Consider the following 20,543-nt stretch of genomic DNA (forward strand, 5'->3'; position numbering starts at 1 on the left):
CTTGTTGAAAAAATACGGTCGTTTATTCTCTATTAATAAAATTATTGTTCTTACAGTTTAATAACGTAAACTATAAATAAAATTTTCAGCCGAAGAAAGCGTCATCGCTCGAGCCCTCGGTAGCGCAATTCTGTAGCAACGAGGCAGGGTTCGACATGTCGCTAACGACATCACCATTTCCACCATTTCCACCATTACCAGCTGTGCCATTGCCATTGTCGTTTTGTCCTTTCAACGGTTTAACGTCTTGCGAGCCGTCGTAGCTACGTAACTGATGATTTTGCGAATTAATCTCGTTGTAGACGAGCTCTTGGATCTTTAGCCTGACAAACATTTGTCTATCGAGGGGAAGACTTCTCAAAGGGTTTCTGACGCTCATTAAAAAGTGGTAAGTGTCGTCTTCCTCGTCCTGACCAAGGACCAATCTCTTCTGTAACGCGTCGTACCTTTTCCTATCCATTTCAGGATAATCGTTGTCCATGGCTTCCATAAGGGTTCGTTTCCTTCCGATTTTATTCATTTTAGGAGGTGGCATAACATGATGGAGACCGTCGTCGTTCGATAACAACGATTGACACGAGTCACCGTCTAAATCATCGAATTGGGTTTCCTCGTGACCTTCGAGTATATCGATTTGTGGTTCTATCTGCGTACCGTCGGGCGAGGAACGTAGGGCCGCACAATTTTGATTAAGGGCGCACCCGATCACCCTAGAATTCATTTGGTCCCTCAAGAAAAAGAGGCTCCTAAACCAGACCCACTTCGAATCGTGTTCGCTACCGCCACCAAGACTCCCATCGCATTTTCCCCGATAAGTCTTCTTCAACTCGTTCCTGAAGTTGTCTCTGAGGTGCTTCCATTTCGATTTGGCGACGTCGGCTAGAAAAAGAAAGAAGAGAAACAAAGAAAGAAGAAGAAGAAGAAGAAGAAGAAGAAGAAGAAGAAGAAGAAGAAGAAGAAGAAGAAGAAGTAAATATACAAGAAGCAAGTCATACGCGGAATCAATTTGTCCGCATTACGAATGAACATTGCTTAAGAATTAACGGGAGCTTGCTCCTCTTATCGAATTGGCCTTTTAAAAGATTACAACTACTAGGTCGTTCGTTTCGTCATTTTATCGAGCAGTTTGTCTCACTTTAAGTCGATCGTTCCTGTTAATACGTATTTTCGACGACGAAGATAGAGACTGATCATAAATTCGCGTAGGATAACTATTTATTCAAAAGACGTCCAACGAAAGGGCAAACTCCTCTTGTTATTGCGAACTGTTCTATTCTTAAACGAACTATAATATATCTCCATTAAATATATTAATAATACGGAGCAATACCGATAGATCTATTTAGGATGGGGAGAAAGAGAAAAGAAAGAAAGAAAGAAAGAAAGAAAGAAAGAAAAGAAAAGAAAAGGTATATACTATTTAAATCTAGTCAAAAATCTTTCACAGCCATATATATATATATATACGTATATATATACACACACACACATATATATGTATATATAAACAAAACAAATATATCATTTAAAAATAATCTCCCGGGTATATCGCGCTAAAAAGTAAGACGATCGAGTCCGAAGCTCAGTGCCATCTATCAACACACTTCCTAAAGTATCTACCGCATGAACTTAGTTCCCGACGCGTCCGCGTCGATATGGACGATACCACCCCCGCGTAACCTTTTATCAACGATGAATCGAAACGATAGAGAACGACGATAAAGTGCGAACGCTAGTCGAGTCGTTTGAATTTCCCGCTTCCAACTAAGAGACAGAGATCTCGAAGTTCGATTCATTCTTTCGAGTTGTACGTTCTCTGCGAGCTCCCTCTATATCTTTATACCATAACCTCTTACCCTCTACCTCCCTCCCTCCCAACCACCCTCACCCTCTCTCTTTCTCTCTCTCTCTCTCTCTCTCAATCCATACGCATACATCTATTCACGTAGAGTACACACATAAATATAACACCTATCATCTATCTCTCTTACTTCAACGCTCTTGCACCAGAGCAGTGTGTTAACATCTCTCTTTCTCTCTTTCTCTCTCTCTCTCTTGTACTCACTGGAAACTTCGCAGGCTCTCGCGATCTCCCGCCACATCTTCAGTATGACGTCGCGATTGTGATAGTTGACGTTCTTCTGATCCCAGATAGCCGGTCTCGCGTGCACCTCATTGATCAGCCTCTGGAGATCCATCGTCATCGCGTTCCTGCGACCGCTCGCGTTGTTACATCTCCTGGCCGATCGTTTGGCCGTCCTGCGATTGAGAAACGTGATGTCGCCGAGAATTGGTACGGATGAGGAAGAAGATGAAGCGGCAGCAGTCGAAGCCGCGGCCGCCGACGCTGAACGCGTGTTGCTGCTATTCCCTCCGTTTCGCAGTGCCGTAATAGTCGGCGATGAGCCTCTACGTTCAGAACGATGATTCCTCTCGTTCGATCTTTCCTCGTCCACCACCTCCTCGTCTTCCTCTTCTTCCTCGTGGTTGTTGTTGTTGTATTCCTCTTGAGCTTCTCCACGGGTTCTACCACCACCGCCAGTAGCAGTGTTATCGTCGTTATCCTCGGCTCGTTGCTGCTGACGGTGGTGGTGGTTACCGCTGACGCTGTTGTTGTTGTTGTTGTTGTTGTGATGGTGTCGATGTTGGCGGGACGATGTCGTCGTAGTATTACCTTCGTCGTCAACCTGCTGAGCGAGACTTCTTCTGGTAGATGTGCCGGTAACACCTGTGTTATTGTTGTTGGTGTTATTGCCAGTAGCCGGTGCCGGTGGCGGCGGCGGTGGTAAAAGATTGTCCTCGAGGAGACCGACGGATGAGCCGAGGTGGCGCGAGGATGTACCGGAGGATGAGACGAGCGAGGAGGAGGAGGAGTCAAGGACGGCTGGAAGATCCTCGACGACGTCGTCGTCGTCGTTGTCGTCGTTCGCCGCGTTGCTGCTTCGTCGTTGACGCCTTCTCTTCTTTCTCTTACGCTTGGTTGATGCTCGGCAGGTGGTAGTGGCGTTGGTGGTGCTATTACCAGTGGTGCTGCTGCCAGTGGTGGTTGCGTTGCCGCCGCTGCTGCTGCTGTTGTTAATTCCCGACGAACCTCCACCACCACTACCACCACCACCTCCTCCTCCTCCTCCTCCTCCTCCTCCTGCTGTTGTTGCTGCTGCTGTTCCTGCTGCTGCTGCTGCTGCTGTTGTTGTTGTCGCTGATGATGCAGCCGACGAGGAAGAGGAGTTGAAACCGAGCCGCGCGGAGGAACGTAGACGAGAGCCGGATTCCAGGGCTTGAGCCTTGTCCTCCTCGGTGCGTGCACCATGCGTGACGACGTCCATACACGGCCGGCGATGAGAGCGCGCGCGCGCGAGAATCAGCCGCGATCAGAGACGCGCACACACGCGCTCGCGGATCACTTTTATATTCTATACTATCTCTATCTATCTTCTCCTCTACCTTTTACCTCCGTCTTATTGCCGCCTTCTTTTCCTTTACTCGATGACGTCCTCCTACGATCTTCGAGTTAGTTGCTTGCTTGCTTGCTTGCTTGCTGCTCCGACTTACTCGTTTATCGGCTACTCCGCTCGCTTCCTTTCTTCCTTCCTTCCTTGCTTGCTTGCTTGCTTGCTTGCTTGCTCGTTCGCTCGCTTACTCGCTTACTCGCTCGGCTGGACGCGCGCAAGAGGAGAGGACGCGCGCGCCTGCTCGTGCAGGCTGACACCGGTATAACCTTCGGCTCAGCTCGGCGCAGCTCGGCACAGCTCGACTTGGCCTCAACGCTAACTCTCGGCGCGGCTCGGCTCGGCCCGGCTCGATTCGGCGGCGCCTCTCTACACGCTCGAGGAGACTCACTCTCTCTCCTTACTGTATGTGTCGGACTCTTTTCCTCCTCTCCAACACCACCACCACCCCTCCTCTCTTTTCGCTACTCTACTCTCTCGATTCACTTCTTTCTCCTTTCTCTCTCTCTCTCTTTCTCTCTCCCTCTCTCTCTCTCTCTCTCTTTTCTTCCTCCTCGAACGATCCTCTCTTCGTCGATATCGTCGTTTTCGTTACCACCGTCGTCGTCGTCGTCGTCGTCGTCGTCGTCGTCGTCGTCGTCGTCGTCGTCGTCGTCGTCGTCGTAACAGTTATCGTTGGACAGTGACGAATCTACCCCTCACGATAACTACCTCGACCGACAAACACCAAGGACGCGTCCTCGTCCTTCTCGCTGGACCACCACACTGACTGATCGTTTCCCGAGAAAAGACCCTCTTCCTTCCATCCGACCTTCTCCCGCACCCTCGTAGTCTCTTCTCACAGAGCTCCTCATTATTACGATCCTTCTTTCTTTTCCTCCTTCCGTCGACCCTTCCAACTCCTCCTTCTCCTCCTCCTCCTTCTCCTCCTCCTCCTCCTCCTCCTTCTCTTTCTCCTCCTTCTCCTCCTTCTCCTTCGTCGTTCTCTACCTCCTCACCTCCCCCTCACCGATATATTATGTTTCTCTACGACACGACGGATCATGCTAGCCTCTCGAATCCGCTTCGAAACGGACATCGCGCCTTGTTCGGCTCCGATCGGCTCCGCTCGGCTTCCCATCGTCATTGCTCCAACATCGAACCACACTACCACCGACTTCTACTACTTCTTCTACTTCTTCTTCTTCTTCATCTTCTCTTCTTCATCTTCTTCTTCTTCATCTTCATCTTCATTTTCTTCTTCCACCTCCTCGACTCTTTTCAACCAAACTATAATATACGTAACACTCGATCGAAAATCCTGTTAACGTAATCCTTTCGATCGATCATTCTGATAATGAATTATTCTTCCTTTTTCATTATCTCTCTTTGAATATATTCGTTAGGTATTACGTATATTTGGGTTATCTGTTATGTTATTTAGGTTTCGTTCGCTGTTTGAAAACTTGAAATCGTTTGTAAGGCGACTTACGTCGAATCTTAATTCTCTCTCTCTCTCTCTCTCTCTCTCTGTTTCTTTCTTTTTCTATCTATCTATCTATCTATCTCTGTCTTTCTTTCTTTATTTCTTTCATTCTGTTTCTCTTTCTTTCTATCTATCTTTTTGCTCCGCGATACGAAGTAGTCCCGTAAAACGTAGAAGCTCTCCGAGAAAACACGTCGGTCGGTACTCGCTCGGCACGGCTCGGCTCGATTCGGTATTTCCGATACGCTTCAACGTTCTCTCAGCATTCTCTGTAGCAAGTCTTTAATCCTCAGCTAGCTAGCTAGCTAGGCGACCGACCTAGCGCTCGATAGCTTGTCGTGTCCTTTAAATGGACGAGAATGAGAAAGCTACGATACTTTGGTGCATATATATATATGTATATGCGTATGCATGTATGTATGATGTATGTATGTATGTATGTGTATGATGTATGTATGTGTGTGTATGTATATATGTATGTATGTGTACGTATGTGTGTACATACTTATGTATGTATTACTATCGAAGTGTCTCAATATACTATTTTCTAAGACAAAATTTCTTATCTTTCTTCTATGCGATAATATCATCGTTACATTATGTTTTTCTTTTCTATATAAAACTTTAGGATAGCCTGAATGAACTCTAAAAAGGATACATCGAAAATAGGAGACAAATGTAATGACGAAAGTTATCTTAGGTCATACTGTGTATATATGTGTGTATATATGTATGGATGTATGTGTATTTATGTGTATGTATCTTTCTCTCATTCTTCTTCTTCTTCTTCTTCTTCTTCTTCTTGTTCTTTAGACTTCTAAACTAGCACCATGGTTGATAAGTTATCAGATTTAAAAAAATATGGATTAATTGAAAGATTGTAATGCTCAAAATCGTAAAAAAATAATATTTATATATATATATATATATATATATATACATATTACTATATATTGTTCTTTTTCGTAGATAACAGTTAAAGTTCTCTATAATTATTCGTTATTAATTTCTTTGTAAATCGCTTATCTAGCTCGGTTTCAACGACGAAGCTTAAAACGAGTCTCTCCTATCATTTATGTTGCTCATTTCCCTATACACACATATATATCTATATGTATCTATATCCACCACCATAATAATCAAGCCTAACTTATAGTAATCTCCTGACGCGCATCTCATATCAGTTCGTGCATAGTCGGCAAATACAAAGAGATTTTCAAATCCCTCACGTTTGCCTTCGCTCGTTCTCTTTTCAAAGTTCGCGACTAATAACGTCCTGTTCCGAGATTTCTCGTCGATTTCAAAGCCGTACAGTAAACGGAAACGGAAGATAAAGGACAAAAACACGATGCAACGGGACGAATAGCTGCTAGCTGACTGACTGTGGGTATATCTAACTTAAAAAAAGAAAGAAAGAAAGAAATAGTGAAAGAGAAAGAAAAAAACAGAGAGAATAGAGACGTTATTTTTATCGAGGTATTATCATTTCGTATGTGCATAAGAGTATCCATGTATTTTCCTATTTCATTTTTCACGAGATACAACGCATATGTATGTATTTTTTTTCTTTCTTTTTCTTTTTTTTTGTCAAGTTTCATTTCAATGGAAAAAAGCAAAACGTGTTTTATGTTATTACCTTAAGAGATCTGAAAGCTAAATAAAAGAAGAGAGAAAGAGGACGAAGAAAATACCATAACGAGTAAATTAAGATAATCGATTAATAAATTAATACGACAATAAAATAATAAGTAAATGAAAGTAATGAATAAATATAAGAATTATATAATACAATATAAATTATACATTGTAAATGAATAATAATAATAATAATAATAATAATAATAATAATATACAAAATGAATATAATTGATATAAAGATTAAATGGAAATGAATATTAATGTAATAATCGATTAAACTATCGAAAATAAAATAATACATTGAAAATTGAAAAAGTTGCGATGAATACGTTGTGATATTAAGAAAATATTAAAGATGCTTGTTCATCGAGGAAAATAAAAAAATGTTTGTATATATAGCAAGCAGGATATAGAAATAGAGACGTCGACAGGAAGGTTTGTCAATGTCCCTTAATAACCATCGTCGTCCTGCACTTTAGGACGAACATCCAGTGAATAGTTAATATCCTCCCAAATGCATGCAATGCGTTACAGAGTCCTTAGGCATGCAGGTATATCAGGATCGATAATATACTCTGACAATGGGGTTTCCATTGTGCACGAAGAGAGACAGACAGACGTACATGCGATGCTTGTTTACCCTTGTCTGCTCGCGTATTAGCTACGATCGATTACGCGAAATGTAATCATGCCATGCGAGAACACGAGAATGTATGGACCAACCGCAGAATGTCTGGCATTTTCCTATTACCTTCTGTACATATCTTCTTCTTTTTTTTCTTCTTCCTTTTCTTTTCTTTTCTTTTCTTTTCTCTTCTTTTTTTTTTCTTAATTCTTTCTATTCGTTTCTTTCCTACTTTTCTTTCCGTTTCGTAAATTATATCGTAAATCGATTACGAACGAATGAATTCCAACGAAACTCGAATCGTATGCTTCATATAGAATATTACAAAAATTTCTTCTACGTCTTACGAAGCAACGATCGATTCTTTTTACTTTCGTATTTGTCTGCTCGAAATATAATTCATTTATTTGCTAATCGAAGAACGACCGACATTTCGTTGTTACCTTTTATACTATATCTTCTAGTTTCCTTTTTAATTCTTTCCTTTTTATTATCTACGTTTTCATATCTAAATTGTATCGTAAATCAATTACGAACGAATTAATTTCGAACTTAAATACCTTATCTATAGATTCTTTTTTTTTTTTTTAATATATATATATATTACAACGAATAATCAAATTTACTAAACGTTCTTTTCTTTCTTTCTTTTTTCTCTTTAGTTAAATACTCGTTCGTTTGAAATACAGTAATTTATCCACTTTAAAACGTACCAGATCGATCTTAATTAACAATTATATTAATACATACGTACATATATATATATATATAACGTACATACGTAACGTATCTAACTATATAACTATATTATATATTATCAACAATATACACAATCAATAGAAATATGTATAATATCTACATATCCAAACTAGCGAATCGTATTCGACATGAAACACCGTAGTTCGTCGGAATCAGTTGCATATATCGATTTTTCCCTTCACCCAGGGAGAGTTAGCTAGCGTTTGCCGGAGTACTTAATTACTACGTAATTAGTACTTCGTGTCAAACGAACGAACACGGACACGCATAAATGCTCGACTATCTGTGTCAGATCTATCAATTCTATCGGTATTGAACACATTTTCCGTACGATCCAGTTTACAAATGGTAAACGCATTTCAAATCAAATCGAATCCGAACGAAATCAAACCAATGAAATTCCTGCGGCGTGTTAATTCAAAAAGCTTGCGTGTTTCGTATATCTACCGATTTAAACAAATAAATCCTCGCTCGTTTCACTTCTCTCTCTCTCTATCTCTTTCTTTCTCTCTGTTTCATACTTCGATGGCACGTTTTAATAGATTTTTCTCTCTTTTCTATTTTTTTTTCTTTTTTCTTTCTTTTTTTTTTTTTTTTTCTTTCAATTTGAAACATAAAAATATTTGCTCTGGCGAGAATGGCAATTCGATTGAATTTAAATCTTGTCAGGATCGCTTTTTTCATCCTTTTTATTTTTCTATTTATTTATTTATTTTTTTTTTTGTAATTCTTTTTTGTATATATGCATGTGTATGTGTATATATATATATATTTTCTTTTTCAACAACAACCGCTAACAGGTATTAACCGTTAAAAACTCTCACGTTATATTTACATATGTACATGCTAACAAAATGGTCCACTTCACGAGCGAGTTCCTCCTATCTGCAGCTTCTATCGATCAGTACTTCGTATAAACAAGATTACCGTTCGTCTCGGGAAAATCCCTCGAGCACCGGACGTTCATGGATTTTCATGGAGCCATCTCTATGCAGATTGTCCAATCATCGTTGCACCAGACTGCTTCCATATACATATATACGTACATATATATATATATATGTACTATTATAGAATCATATTCTATATAACGATAAATTAGGATAATTTCGATAAATGACATGATACTTTACTTCTTAGTAACGATTCTAAGCAATCTCTGAAATAAATATTCCTATGTATAAGTATTCCATTAGTATGAAAATACGAAGGAATTTATTTCATTAAAATATCAAATCAAATCGAATCAAATAAAACATCGTATTGGGCAAAGTCGTTGTTCGCGATAAACATTTCAACTTTGATACAAAATTATATAGCCGTGATAGAGAGTGTGTGTGACACAGACACACAGAGAGAGACAGAGACAGAGAGAGAGAGAGAGAGAGAGAGAGAAACTTAGATGACAATTTTATAAATTCAACACACGATAGGTTTCCGGGATTACATCGGGGGCGTAACTTTCAACTATAGCAACTATACTCAAATATATATATATATATATATATATATATATATATATGATGAGATGAGATGAGATGAGATAATATAATATATATATATATCTTACTATAATATATTAATATATTCTCGTAATAATATTTTGAGATGGATCGTGATTATGAATATCTTATTACAACACGATCCTTAAGATCGATTTCATTTTGTTAAAAATTGATCGACATCAATTGATTAACATCAATTTTATTATATTATTCTCGTTCACGTTGTAATTAGAATTAAAAAATAAAAAAGAGAAAGAGAGAGAGAGAAAGATAGAAAGAGAGAAAGAGAATGTTATTGTAATCGAATTTGAAGGACGAAAAAAAGGAATAAAAAAAATTGAGAGAAAAAGAGAAAGAAAGTTGTAACAGCTCGTTCCATTAATTACGATAGTTAGATATCGATCATACTCAAGTAGATTTACATTTCATTTCTATTCTGAGAGACCAAACAAAGTTCGCGTGACTGAAAAAAAAAAAAGAAAGAAAGAAAAGTATTACGTTTTACCTCGAGTTCTCATTTGTTCTTTCTCCCTTTCTTTTTCTTTCTTTCTTTCTTTCTTTCTTTCTTTCTTTTTTTTTTTTTTAACGAAGCAATTACGTTCTTGACTTTATGATTTGGTTTCTTAATCCGTTTATTCATTTTATTTTATTGATACAAGCCCTGGAGAATCTGCATAATTTTTTTTCGAGCGATTCATTTCATTGATAAATGGCTGGATGATCTCAATACTTTTTTCTTCGAGCAATTTTATAATACAATTTTGAAAAATACGTGTCATCGCTTGAGACAATATGTTCATCAAAGGATCTAACTTGTTCGTGTGGATTTTCAATCTGAACGATCTGAAAGAAACGAATTTTACACATGTACACACACACACGCGCGCGCGCGCGCGCGTTATATATATATATTTTTTAAATAGGACATTAAGGTTAAAATGTTAAAACATTTTTTTAAAAAATGATATGAAAGATAAATGATTTTGATACAACGCAAGATATATAGATCAAACAAACTAAAGAATAAAGTGTTCAATGTAATCTCTTATCAAACATAAATTAGATCACAGCAGGTGTTAAACGATTAACTTAACAACTCTTTGTCTTTTTTCTCTATAATAAATAATTTCTTCGTTTCTTTTCGCAACATTGCAAAATTGAATTCCGATTTATCTAATGAATTTATCTAACGAATTTATCACACTCGAAATAGATAAAAAGAATAAAAATTATCTTTAATTTTCCTATTTAACTATCGTCGATGATCAGTTTGTCACGTTAATTCATTCTTGCGTTTTGGAAGTTTATATAGAACTTATTTAAAGGAAACAATGAGATTAATTATATAGAAAAATTATAATTACTCGATTCTATGGATCTTTATCTCTTGAAGTATCACTTGGAATTTATTAAGATCTATTTCTAATGTAACAATGAAATCAGCATCCTCTACACGACCGTAAGCCTCTCCTCGCTTTTTTATAAAAAGATACGTAAAATCGTAGTTGTAATTAAACTGCAAATATAATTATTGATTAATTCTCACGAATTTGTTAATCTCGTTAAATAATAAAACAGATTTTGTTTTTTTTTTTCTGTATAGAGTAATTCTTACGTCCAATAATTGCCATCTCAAAGGTATCTCGAGAAATATATGCTTATATCGATATTGTAACATCACGTTCTTCGATCGTTTAACATCCGTCATGTAATGTAGAAATCCATTTCGAAGATCGATCTTACCATTGATTAACTAAAATTATAATTATTAATTAACTAAAATCACGTCAAACGAATAACGAGTATATTTTTTTATTTGTTTGTTTGCTTCTTTTTTTATTTCTTTCTTTATCACGATAATCTTTTAATTTTTTAAATTTCTTTGCATAACTACGTACGATATTTTCAGTGTAATTTGGAAGATTAATCGGTTCCAAGCCGTTTTTAATTAAGAAGTCACGAATTTTCGGTAAGATTTCATCGAAAATTTTGTTGATGTTCACTTTGGACGACACGTAGCTCGTATCTTGGCTAGATAAAAAAAAAAAAATTAAAAAGAAAAAGAAAAAAGAATATATATATATATATTGTATTGTATTTAATATAATACATATTATTTTATATTTAATTTATATATATTATTATAATACAATATATATGTATTATACGTACATATATATTATATATTTATATATTGTTTTATATATTGTTATTTTTAATATATTATATTATATATACATATACATACATACATACATACATACATATATATATATATATATATATATATATATATATATAAAACAAAACGAATGACAAAATAAAATAAATTCGAATAAATTTCTCACCCAACAAACATCGGATTTTCCACACTGACCAACTCCGACGTAACACCGACATACTCCGTAAAATTTCCATTACAACATGTAACTATCAAAATTAAAAAACAAAGAGTACAACTTCGAAGATACATTTTGACAAATCCGAATTGAATATTATTGCCGATCTGAGAATTCTAATTACGATCCTATCCATTTTTATTGATTGTGCTTGTGCTATCATTTTTCGGTTTATCGGAGTTCGTCGATTAAATATCGATAACGATTTTATTTTGAATGAATAAGACAAAAGTGACGGAGAAAAAGAAAGAACGTAAATATCTTAAAAGACTCGGGCGATTGTACGAAAAAAAAAAAAAAACATACAAATAAACACACACACACACACACACACACAAAGAGGAAGAAATGAATACACGAGATTCTCACTGTGCGAAATTACTTTCCGAAAGCTTCAAATTTCACTTTCAATTTCGTTCGTACGAGAAAACATCTCTCTTACTATCAAACACTTTCGCTTTCTCGAGTTTGACTTTTTTATTTCCTTTTTTATTTCCTTTTTCCCTTTTTTTTCTTCTCCTTCATAAACGCGTTCACTTTCGCTTACATTCGGCATACTAACCTACGAGAATCACTGAATCTCTGACCTTGAAACACAGATTTCACCTCGCAAATTCTGAATTCTTTAAAAACTATCCCCAATTGTCGCAATAACTTTCTACGTACGCACGTGTGTGAAAGAAAAGGAAGAAAGACAAAGGAAAAGATTAAAAGAAAAAACAAAGATAATACAAAAATTTTTAAAGATAATAAAGTAATAAGCTTGCGTCGACGAGCGCACGTGGACGGCGATTTGTATCTAATTGAATTTTCGAAATATGATTGATTTCGAGTAAAGGCCCAATCAATTAAGATTATTCTTTGTTCTTTATCAAATAGCCTCAATAATCATTTTCCAAACATCTTTTATCGTATTATTATCTATTTTTAAATATCTATAATAACTTCTTAAATCTACGGTGAAAAAATATTAAATGAAAAGAAATCAAATCGATGAAACGATGAAACGTCAAGTAGAAACATTTCATTGGTCAATATCTTTCGTATTTTAATTAGAACGATAATTTTAATATTACGACTATAATTAGAACGCTATCTAATATATGTCTATATATAGTTCCTACGGAAGTTAACATAACTTTAAAAAAAAAAAAAAACAATAAGAAAGAAAGAAAGAAAGAAAGAAAAATAATTTAGAAACGTAGTGAAGTATGCAACATGATTTACATTTGGATTTAGATAGATCGCAAGTAATACCGAGAATAAGATCTCATCACTTGAATAGTTGCTCAATATACAGATTTATGGGTTAACATAACATACTAATCGCGTTCAATGAATCTTTTTTCGATCCGATAGAAAAATATCTACTCGATAGAAAAAAAAAGAAAAAGAAAATGAAACATAGATTCTTTGTTAAATATCTACGTAATATCAAATTAATTAATTAATATCATTTTTATATATAATTTGTACATCGCGCGTATTTTTTGCAATGTATACGTATTATATATACTTGTTTGGTAAATTGAAGAGCAATTACGTTTTAAAAAAAATTTTAATTGATCGTAATAAAGATGAATTTATTTTCTAATTATCACTGTTATATATATATATATATTTAATAAAATAATTATATGTATTATGTAACTAATATATTTTCAAGCCTTTTCACTTCAATATATTATTAATGATAAATTATTGATAGTTGAGAATATTTATGTTAAATGAAATAATTTATGAAAATAAATTCAGAATTTTGTTAACTATCTTAATTTCTAATCGATAGAAAATAATCGACCGATCTGCCATTCTTGTCATTTTAAATTAATCATTAAAAGTAATCTTCGTCTTAGAAATAAAATTATTAATAATATTATCAATATTATATACTATTAATTATTATACTTGATATACTATCAAGATTATGTAATCGATTTCTAGGACTATTGATTATTGCGTAGATAATTAAAAATAAAATAATACTAGTACGTACTAATACATTTACAAATATATATCATGATTCACTCCCACTATATTACATCAATATCGATATATCGAAATATATCGATATTAAATAAACTGATTAAATATAGATGCATGTAACAATGCATATATCATACGATTTATTTATGTTTTTTTCATAAATAAAATCGAATATAAATAAATTATTAATTTCTTGCATATATATATATATATATATATATATATCGCGAAGAAACACGAATTATTTATTAGTGCAAATTAATTGCACAGTTAATTAAAAGACTCCTAACCGATGTAAATATGAAGATCCTATCCTTCAATTAATATTAAAAAAAAAAAATAAAATAAAAATAATCATATACATCAAACAATGAAGATAAAAAAAAATAATATATTATATCACTCGCGAAAAATTTTCGAAATACGAATTAAATTTATCGATAACGCTTAATAATTTATTTAAATAAATTATAGCAAATAACTCGTGCCGATTCGAACACGGCATGATGAGTTTGCTCACTTATAAAATTTTCATTTCTTTTCACTTACTACTTAAGAAGTTCTCTGATGGCTCCAAAACACTCCGAAACTTATAAGTTGAAATTGTAGAAAGAGAGGAAGAGAGATTGATCAGGAGTAGATTGCAAGCGTTGTTAGTTGAAATCTTAATGGATTTACTCGATGAAACGATGATCTTGAAGAAGAGTACTAGAAAAAAAAAAAAAGAAGGAAGTTTTTATTAATTTTATTATAATCGATTAAATTGTATAATTATATATACATATATTGTATTATTGTTATTATATGTATATATATTGTAAATATATTTATTATATATATTCATATATAATATTTACATATGTATATATATATATATATATATTTATTTATTTATTCTGATATTAAAACATTTACTTACCGATATACTCTCACGAAGATAGTATAGTAGTTTTTTGATTATCTTCCATGATGCACTGACTCTAACACGCGAATACTTTATTTATTAACTGCTGAATGAACACTGAATCTAATTCGCGAATCTCTACTATATATATGTATGTTATACACATATATGTATATAAATACAATCCGTGTATTTGTTAAAAAACGATAACCAAACTTTAAACGAGCAAACACTGACTCTATTTATCATTGCATCGTAAAATATGTTATTTCATTGCAATATACATAATTCAATAAAAACACACCTAGCAATTAATTTAATTCGCGAGAACGCTAATTCAAAAAAAAAAAGAAAAAACAATTCTCCTTAACGAACGAACAAACACTGACTCTACTCTCACGCGATTTTATTTATTTATTTAACTATCTTTTTTTTTTTGTGTATTTCATTTAAACGATGCAACACACGATTTATTCATTGCCATAACCGCGCGAGATTGCAATGATCATCTGAAAAAAAGAAAAACGAGGTTATTAATTTCGTGTTCGTTGTAACAATAAAATAAAATAAAAAAAAAAGAGAGAGAGAGAGAATAAAAAAATATATATATATATATATATAACTACAATCATTGTGAAAACTTTTCAAGAAAAACTTTACATAAAAATGTAGTTTAGATTCTTCGTTGTTATTTCGCACATAACCTGTACTTTATCAAGAAACGTTTGAAAATAATAAAAATTTATATGTAACTAAAATGTGACTAAAATAATACGCCTGATAAATTTATAGATACATTAAAAAGATATTATAATATATTATATTACAAAATACGTACCTCAAACAATAATAATTGATCTTTTCGTAGGATTTATTACAGTTTTAATATTCTCTAGTATCGAAAACCGTTTCTCTAACCGTCCTTCAAGGAGTCCGATGCTCGATTGTTTCTTCTTCTTCTTCTTCTTCTTCTTTTTTTTTATGTCACGATCTTAACCGAATACAATTCCTGGAAATTCACAGTTCACTAGTTATTTATATGTATATACTCTCTCTCTTTCTTACTTTCTTTCTTTTACTCTTTCTTTCTCTCTCTTTCTCACTCATTTTCTTTTTTCTATCTCTTTCTATATCACATACTCTTTCTCTCTCTTTCTCTCTTTCTTTTTTGCACTCATTTCCTTTTTCTGTCTCTTTCTATTTCACATACTCTCTCTCTCTCTCTCTCTCTCTCTTTCTCTGTATCAAATTTCATTTAACGTCTTTAGAAAGAGATACAAAATAATTTACCACAGCTACAAATGATTTTTCTTTCTATTTCTTCCTTGTCCTTTATAAAATTATCAATTGTAAAATTTAGTATATCATTTAGTATATTTATATTATCTAATATTATTTAATATATATTTAGATTTAGTTTTTATTTTGTTATGAAATAAATTATACGTATATGTTTATATGTATATACATGTGTAACGTGATGCGTATATGACACGTTTGTGTATCTCTCTCTCTCTCTCTCTCTCTGATTATGTCTCTTTCTATCGTATATATATGTGTGTTTCTTTCCGTTACGCATATGTTCATGTGTATAAACGAACACATAAAAATCGAATTGTAATAAAAAAATGATCAAAGACCGTGCTGAAAACATTGACCCAGATTTTACGAACATTACTAACCTATATAATTTCATGGAAAATATTTGATTTCAATGCCAACCTAAAATATTAACGAACTTTTTTCGTTTGCTTATATATAGCACATATATAAGCACATATACGAAAGAATACGCATATACGTTTTACGTATACATACGAATTTCAAACTCTGACATGAAAAAGCATTTGATAAAGAATTTCTTTGTATTAGACGAGGATGATTCTCGAAAATGATTTTCTAATCTATATATTAACCTATAAGTCAAAAGATTCTTAAGAAAAATTATTTACTTTGTTTCATATTACAGATATTGTATTTTTGTTTTTTTCGACGAAACAAAATCGAATAATTATATAGAAGTTATAATTAATTAATATATTCTCTTTGTACATTTGTTAAAAATTATTAAATTTCGTATTTGGGATCGTAGAATATAGTGTGTTACGAACACGAACGCTCGATTGATTTTGATTTATTTGTCGGATCAGTTTTCTTTTATATTCGACACGATGAATAACAAGTAAACGAACTATAATAATATTATTAATATTGAGTAAGATTAACTGTGTTTATACGTGTAAATGTATGTATGTACAATATAAACATATAGTATGTAAATGTTTTGATCTGTGTATTCAATATATATTATATATATATATATATATATATATATATACATATATATATATATATATATATATATATTTATATTTATATATGTATGTATGTATGTATATTAGGAGTAATATAAAATAGGATTAATAAATTATAATTAATTAAATCAAGCTTATAAATATGTAATGCATTGGTTCAAGGCTAAATAAATTCTTTAGGTTTTGTTTTTATTGTATAGTTATAAACAAATACCTATAACCAAATAATTTATTCTTTTCGCAATGACATTTAAATCGTAATGAAAATTCAAATTCAAAGAATTAATCGTTTGTTAGTTATTAATGTAAATTATCGGTTTAATACTTACCTTTATATATTGCGATTTTATATATGCATATATTTTGTAAATATATTCGTATATACAAATAGGTAATAAAGAATCTAATGACATATAGTCCAAAGGATGAAATTAAAGATTTTTTTAAAAACGTTTATTAACGGGTGTTTAGATATACGATAATAAAGATAATATCTAAAATTTAAAGAAATAAATTTTATTCGTTTATGACTGATTAAACCTATTACACATATTCCAAATAGAAAAGAAAATGTTTTTTTCATTTTTCACAATTCTTGGAATATAACATTAAAATTATATATTTCAAACTAATAAGTAACTAACGTTTAATATATTTCTTATGTATATTCTTATATATTTTACAAAATTGATACATTTGTACATCACTATTAATTTTTATTTAACACCATTCACTACGAGGAAGCACAAGAAATAAAATCAAAGAGACACATAAGTATATAGAAGACTGAAAAGTATAGTTCACGTTACTAATCTATTTATCTATTTTAATCCACACAAACTCAATTGTTATTATACACTGATATTATAAACACGTAATGAAAACAGTATTTCCTATTCGTTCACTTATAAATTCATATTTTATTCGTATTTGTCAATGAAGTTACACACGTTTCGTACGAAAGTCGACTAACGTTCTTAATAATACTTTTATATATATAAGACAATTTGAAATATTTAATAATAAGATTGTTATTTGAAAACAGACATGGTGTGCCATCTTGAATATACCTAGTCTTATCTTATGAAACTGAAGATGTTTTCAATCGATAATACAGATAGCTTTACACGAAGAAAACAAGTTTGTGTCAAGCGTTTGTTTAATAGTTATTTATTATATTATTTGTTTATATTTAAAATGAATTCAGAAGGTTATGAATTTCTGGACGAAGATAAGAATCAAGTAAGTATCGAGTAAATTATTTTTATATCCTTTTTATCGGAGAAAATTCAATCGTGTATTATTTGAGGTTATATTTCTTATTTTATAATGTACATCAATTTTGTTTTTTTTTTAATTAATTTCTGTGTGTGTGTTTTATACTAATCTATGACAAATCTTAGGATGAAATTCGTACGGAATTGTCACACATGAGTTTCGAAGATTTACAAAAATTAAAAGAAAAACTTGGTACAAAGGTATACAATGAAACTGTATTTGGTAGTCGAAAGAAAAAGGAAGTACTTTTCAAAAGAGAAAACAAAAATAGACCACGAGAAATGTCTACGAAGAAACAAGTGCCAAGGTTTAGAGAAATAATTCAGGTTAAGAAGCATATACCTAGAGATCCACGTTTCGATAGTTTATGTGGTGACTTTAATGAAAAAGCATTTAGAAACGCATACAGTTTTATTAATGATATAAAGAAGGAGAACTTAGTTACTTTAAAAAGCGAGTTACAAAAGACAGATGATCCGAAAGAGATAAAAAAGATCAAATATCTTATTCAACGATTGGAAAATCAATTGAGAGAGCAAAAGAGAAAGAACATGAAAGAAGAGAAGAAGATCGAAGAGAAGAAGTTAATAGTAAAAGCTATCAAATCTGGACAGAAACCTTCTTTCAAAAAGAAATGTAAGTTCTTTTTCTTTTTTTCCCTTCGTTTGCTAAACTTTCTTAACTTAAAGTATCTCACGCTTGTATACCTTAAATTTTCATTCTAGCGGAGAAGAAAGTTCTCGATCTAATATCTCAATACGAGGAATTAAAAAATTCAGGGAAATTGAAGACACACATCAAGAGGTTGCGCAAGAAAGCTTTACACAAATCCAGACCACAAATGGAACAAGCAAGTTGGACAAATACGAACGTAGAGTAATAAACTCGAAGATATTTTTATAACGTATATATACATATATGTATATGTATATAAACCTTAGGTAGAACAATAAACATATTTACTGTTAATCAAACGATACTCATTTCTACTTTATTTTCAAGAGTATCTTATCCAATATCCGAATGATATTCTATCATCTAAGTGGTAAGTTCCAAAGAGAAAAACGCTTATTAATTATGTATTTTTTATTTAACATCAAAAGTAATGACACTTGGGTTGGACAATGTCTCTCGCTTCATCCTTAATGTATTTCATGTGTGAAAACGGAACTTATAGAATAATCAATATGAAAGGAATCATCAATTAGAAGAGATATTTGATCGATAGAGCAGTGTATCTCTGTAATTCTATTCTCGTAGGTGTGTATCGTTTGTCTGTCCCCTATGTATTATGTATTATTTTTTTTTCTTTGTGTGTGTTACATGTGAATGTGTGTATATATATATGTATGCATGTACGTATGTATAATGTGTCCATAATATGTGTACGCGTGTATAGGTATATATATATATTTCTATATATATATATATATATATATTTATATTCATATGCATTTGTTCCGTATGCGGCGCTAAACGAAAAACAGAAAAAGATTACAAGGAGACCCGTACCCAAAAGGTGGCCCTTCTCAAGCGTGAAAGCGCCTTCTCGTTGGGTCCACCGTTCACGCACGATCTGTTTGTCCGCGTCTTCAATTATTTAAAATATGTACAATATTAATAAAACATCATTCATTTTTTTTTTTCCTTTATATTTTTAATCATTCAATGATTCTCTCGCTTGCTTTATTTTAATATGTGGCGGGCTGCGCAGGGTTTTCGACGTTCCACTAGATTTTTCCGACGTTCTTGGGTTAATAATAACAATAACAATATAATAATCATTATTATAATATATTACTAGAATAAAGGAGACAATAGTTAAATCATTCTTTCATTTTCTGTTTCCTTCTATTTTAGGTGTTTTGTATTATTCTCAATGTTAGAGGACTATCTCTCTCTCTCTCTCTCTCACACACTCTCACTCTCTCTCTCTCTCTCTCTCTCTCTCTCTTTGGGCACAAATAAACATTCTTTGTTTTTTAATATTATTTCAACGGATGAGAATCCAGAAATAAGACAAAACAAAAAGAAAAAAGAAAAGAAGGAAGATACCAAAAAAGAAGAAAAGAGCGAAAATCAAGATCCCTTTCTCTCTCGTACATTTTTTCATACACTTCTGCACGGTCCATCGATTCACTCGAAACTCGATTTTCGCGAATGAACAAACTAGATTTAAAAAAAAAGAAAAGAAAAGAAAAGAAAGATCGAAAGTCGGAC

The 20,543-nt window shown here is 32.7% G+C and overlaps 4 protein-coding genes across 5 annotated transcripts in view; 1 reads left to right on the top strand and 3 right to left on the bottom strand.

Annotated features, from left to right (window-relative positions):
• LOC127070651 (glypican-6) overlaps positions 1–7,335 on the bottom strand; it is a 265,597-nt gene extending 258,262 nt beyond the window's left edge. Inside the window, exon 1 of the mRNA XM_051008900.1 lies at positions 7,327–7,335. The gene's annotated coding sequence lies outside the window, so the exon portion shown is untranslated. The remainder of the gene's footprint in view (positions 1–7,326) is intronic.
• LOC127070648 (uncharacterized) lies at positions 2–5,282 on the bottom strand. The gene is made up of 2 exons (XM_051008889.1): positions 2,066–5,282; positions 2–879 (listed from the first exon to the last, which is right to left on the bottom strand). The coding sequence occupies exons 1-2, from the start codon at positions 3,324–3,326 to the stop codon at positions 86–88; spliced, it is 2,055 nt and encodes a 684-aa protein (XP_050864846.1). The 5' UTR covers positions 3,327–5,282; the 3' UTR covers positions 2–85.
• A 2,720-nt stretch (positions 7,336–10,055) lies between the features above and the next one.
• On the bottom strand, positions 10,056–15,863 carry LOC127070670 (uncharacterized). 2 transcript variants are annotated; one of them, XR_007784596.1, is made up of 7 exons: positions 15,569–15,863; positions 14,746–15,239; positions 14,376–14,534; positions 11,340–11,472; positions 11,057–11,194; positions 10,806–10,957; positions 10,056–10,284 (listed from the first exon to the last, which is right to left on the bottom strand). XR_007784596.1 is itself a non-coding variant. In XM_051008959.1 (5 exons), exons 1-5 carry the CDS (start codon positions 11,912–11,914, stop codon positions 10,083–10,085), a joined length of 750 nt encoding a protein of 249 aa, XP_050864916.1. In that variant the 5' UTR covers positions 11,915–12,383; the 3' UTR covers positions 10,056–10,082. The 2 variants fall into 2 exon arrangements, 1 of the variants encoding a protein (XP_050864916.1); XM_051008959.1 differs by lacking the exons at positions 14,376–14,534; positions 14,746–15,239; positions 15,569–15,863 and adding an exon at positions 11,790–12,383.
• Positions 15,864–18,078: 2,215 nt separating this feature from the next.
• LOC127070739 (ribosomal RNA processing protein 36 homolog) overlaps positions 18,079–20,543 on the top strand; it is a 2,517-nt gene continuing 52 nt past the window's right edge. The window contains exons 1-3 of the mRNA XM_051009127.1: positions 18,079–18,287; positions 18,449–18,959; positions 19,049–20,543. The exon at positions 19,049–20,543 is cut by the window's right edge and continues 52 nt beyond it. Coding sequence (XP_050865084.1) covers positions 18,129–18,287; positions 18,449–18,959; positions 19,049–19,203 — 825 coding nt within the window. The 5' untranslated portion in view covers positions 18,079–18,128 and the 3' untranslated portion in view covers positions 19,204–20,543. The remainder of the gene's footprint in view (positions 18,288–18,448; positions 18,960–19,048) is intronic.

The sequence above is a fragment of the Vespula vulgaris genome, chromosome 19 (assembly GCF_905475345.1).
Source record: "Vespula vulgaris chromosome 19, iyVesVulg1.1, whole genome shotgun sequence".
In the NCBI taxonomy this organism is placed as follows: domain Eukaryota; kingdom Metazoa; phylum Arthropoda; class Insecta; order Hymenoptera; family Vespidae; genus Vespula; species Vespula vulgaris.

Coding starts and splice junctions, on each gene's coding strand:
- LOC127070648 (XM_051008889.1), bottom strand. CDS start 3,326: ATGGACGTCGTCACGCATGGTGCACGCACCGAGGAGGACAAGGCTCAA. Junction 880..2,065: donor GAGAGCCTGCGAAGTTTCCA/GTGAGTACAAGA, acceptor TTCTTTTTCTAG/CCGACGTCGCCAAATCGAAA.
- LOC127070670 (XM_051008959.1), bottom strand. CDS start 11,914: ATGTATCTTCGAAGTTGTACTCTTTGTTTTTTAATTTTGATAGTTACA. Junction 11,473..11,789: donor GAAAATCCGATGTTTGTTGG/GTGAGAAATTTA, acceptor TTTTTTATCTAG/CCAAGATACGAGCTACGTGT. Junction 10,285..10,805: donor ATAAAGATCCATAGAATCGA/GTAATTATAATT, acceptor CGTTTCTTTCAG/ATCGTTCAGATTGAAAATCC.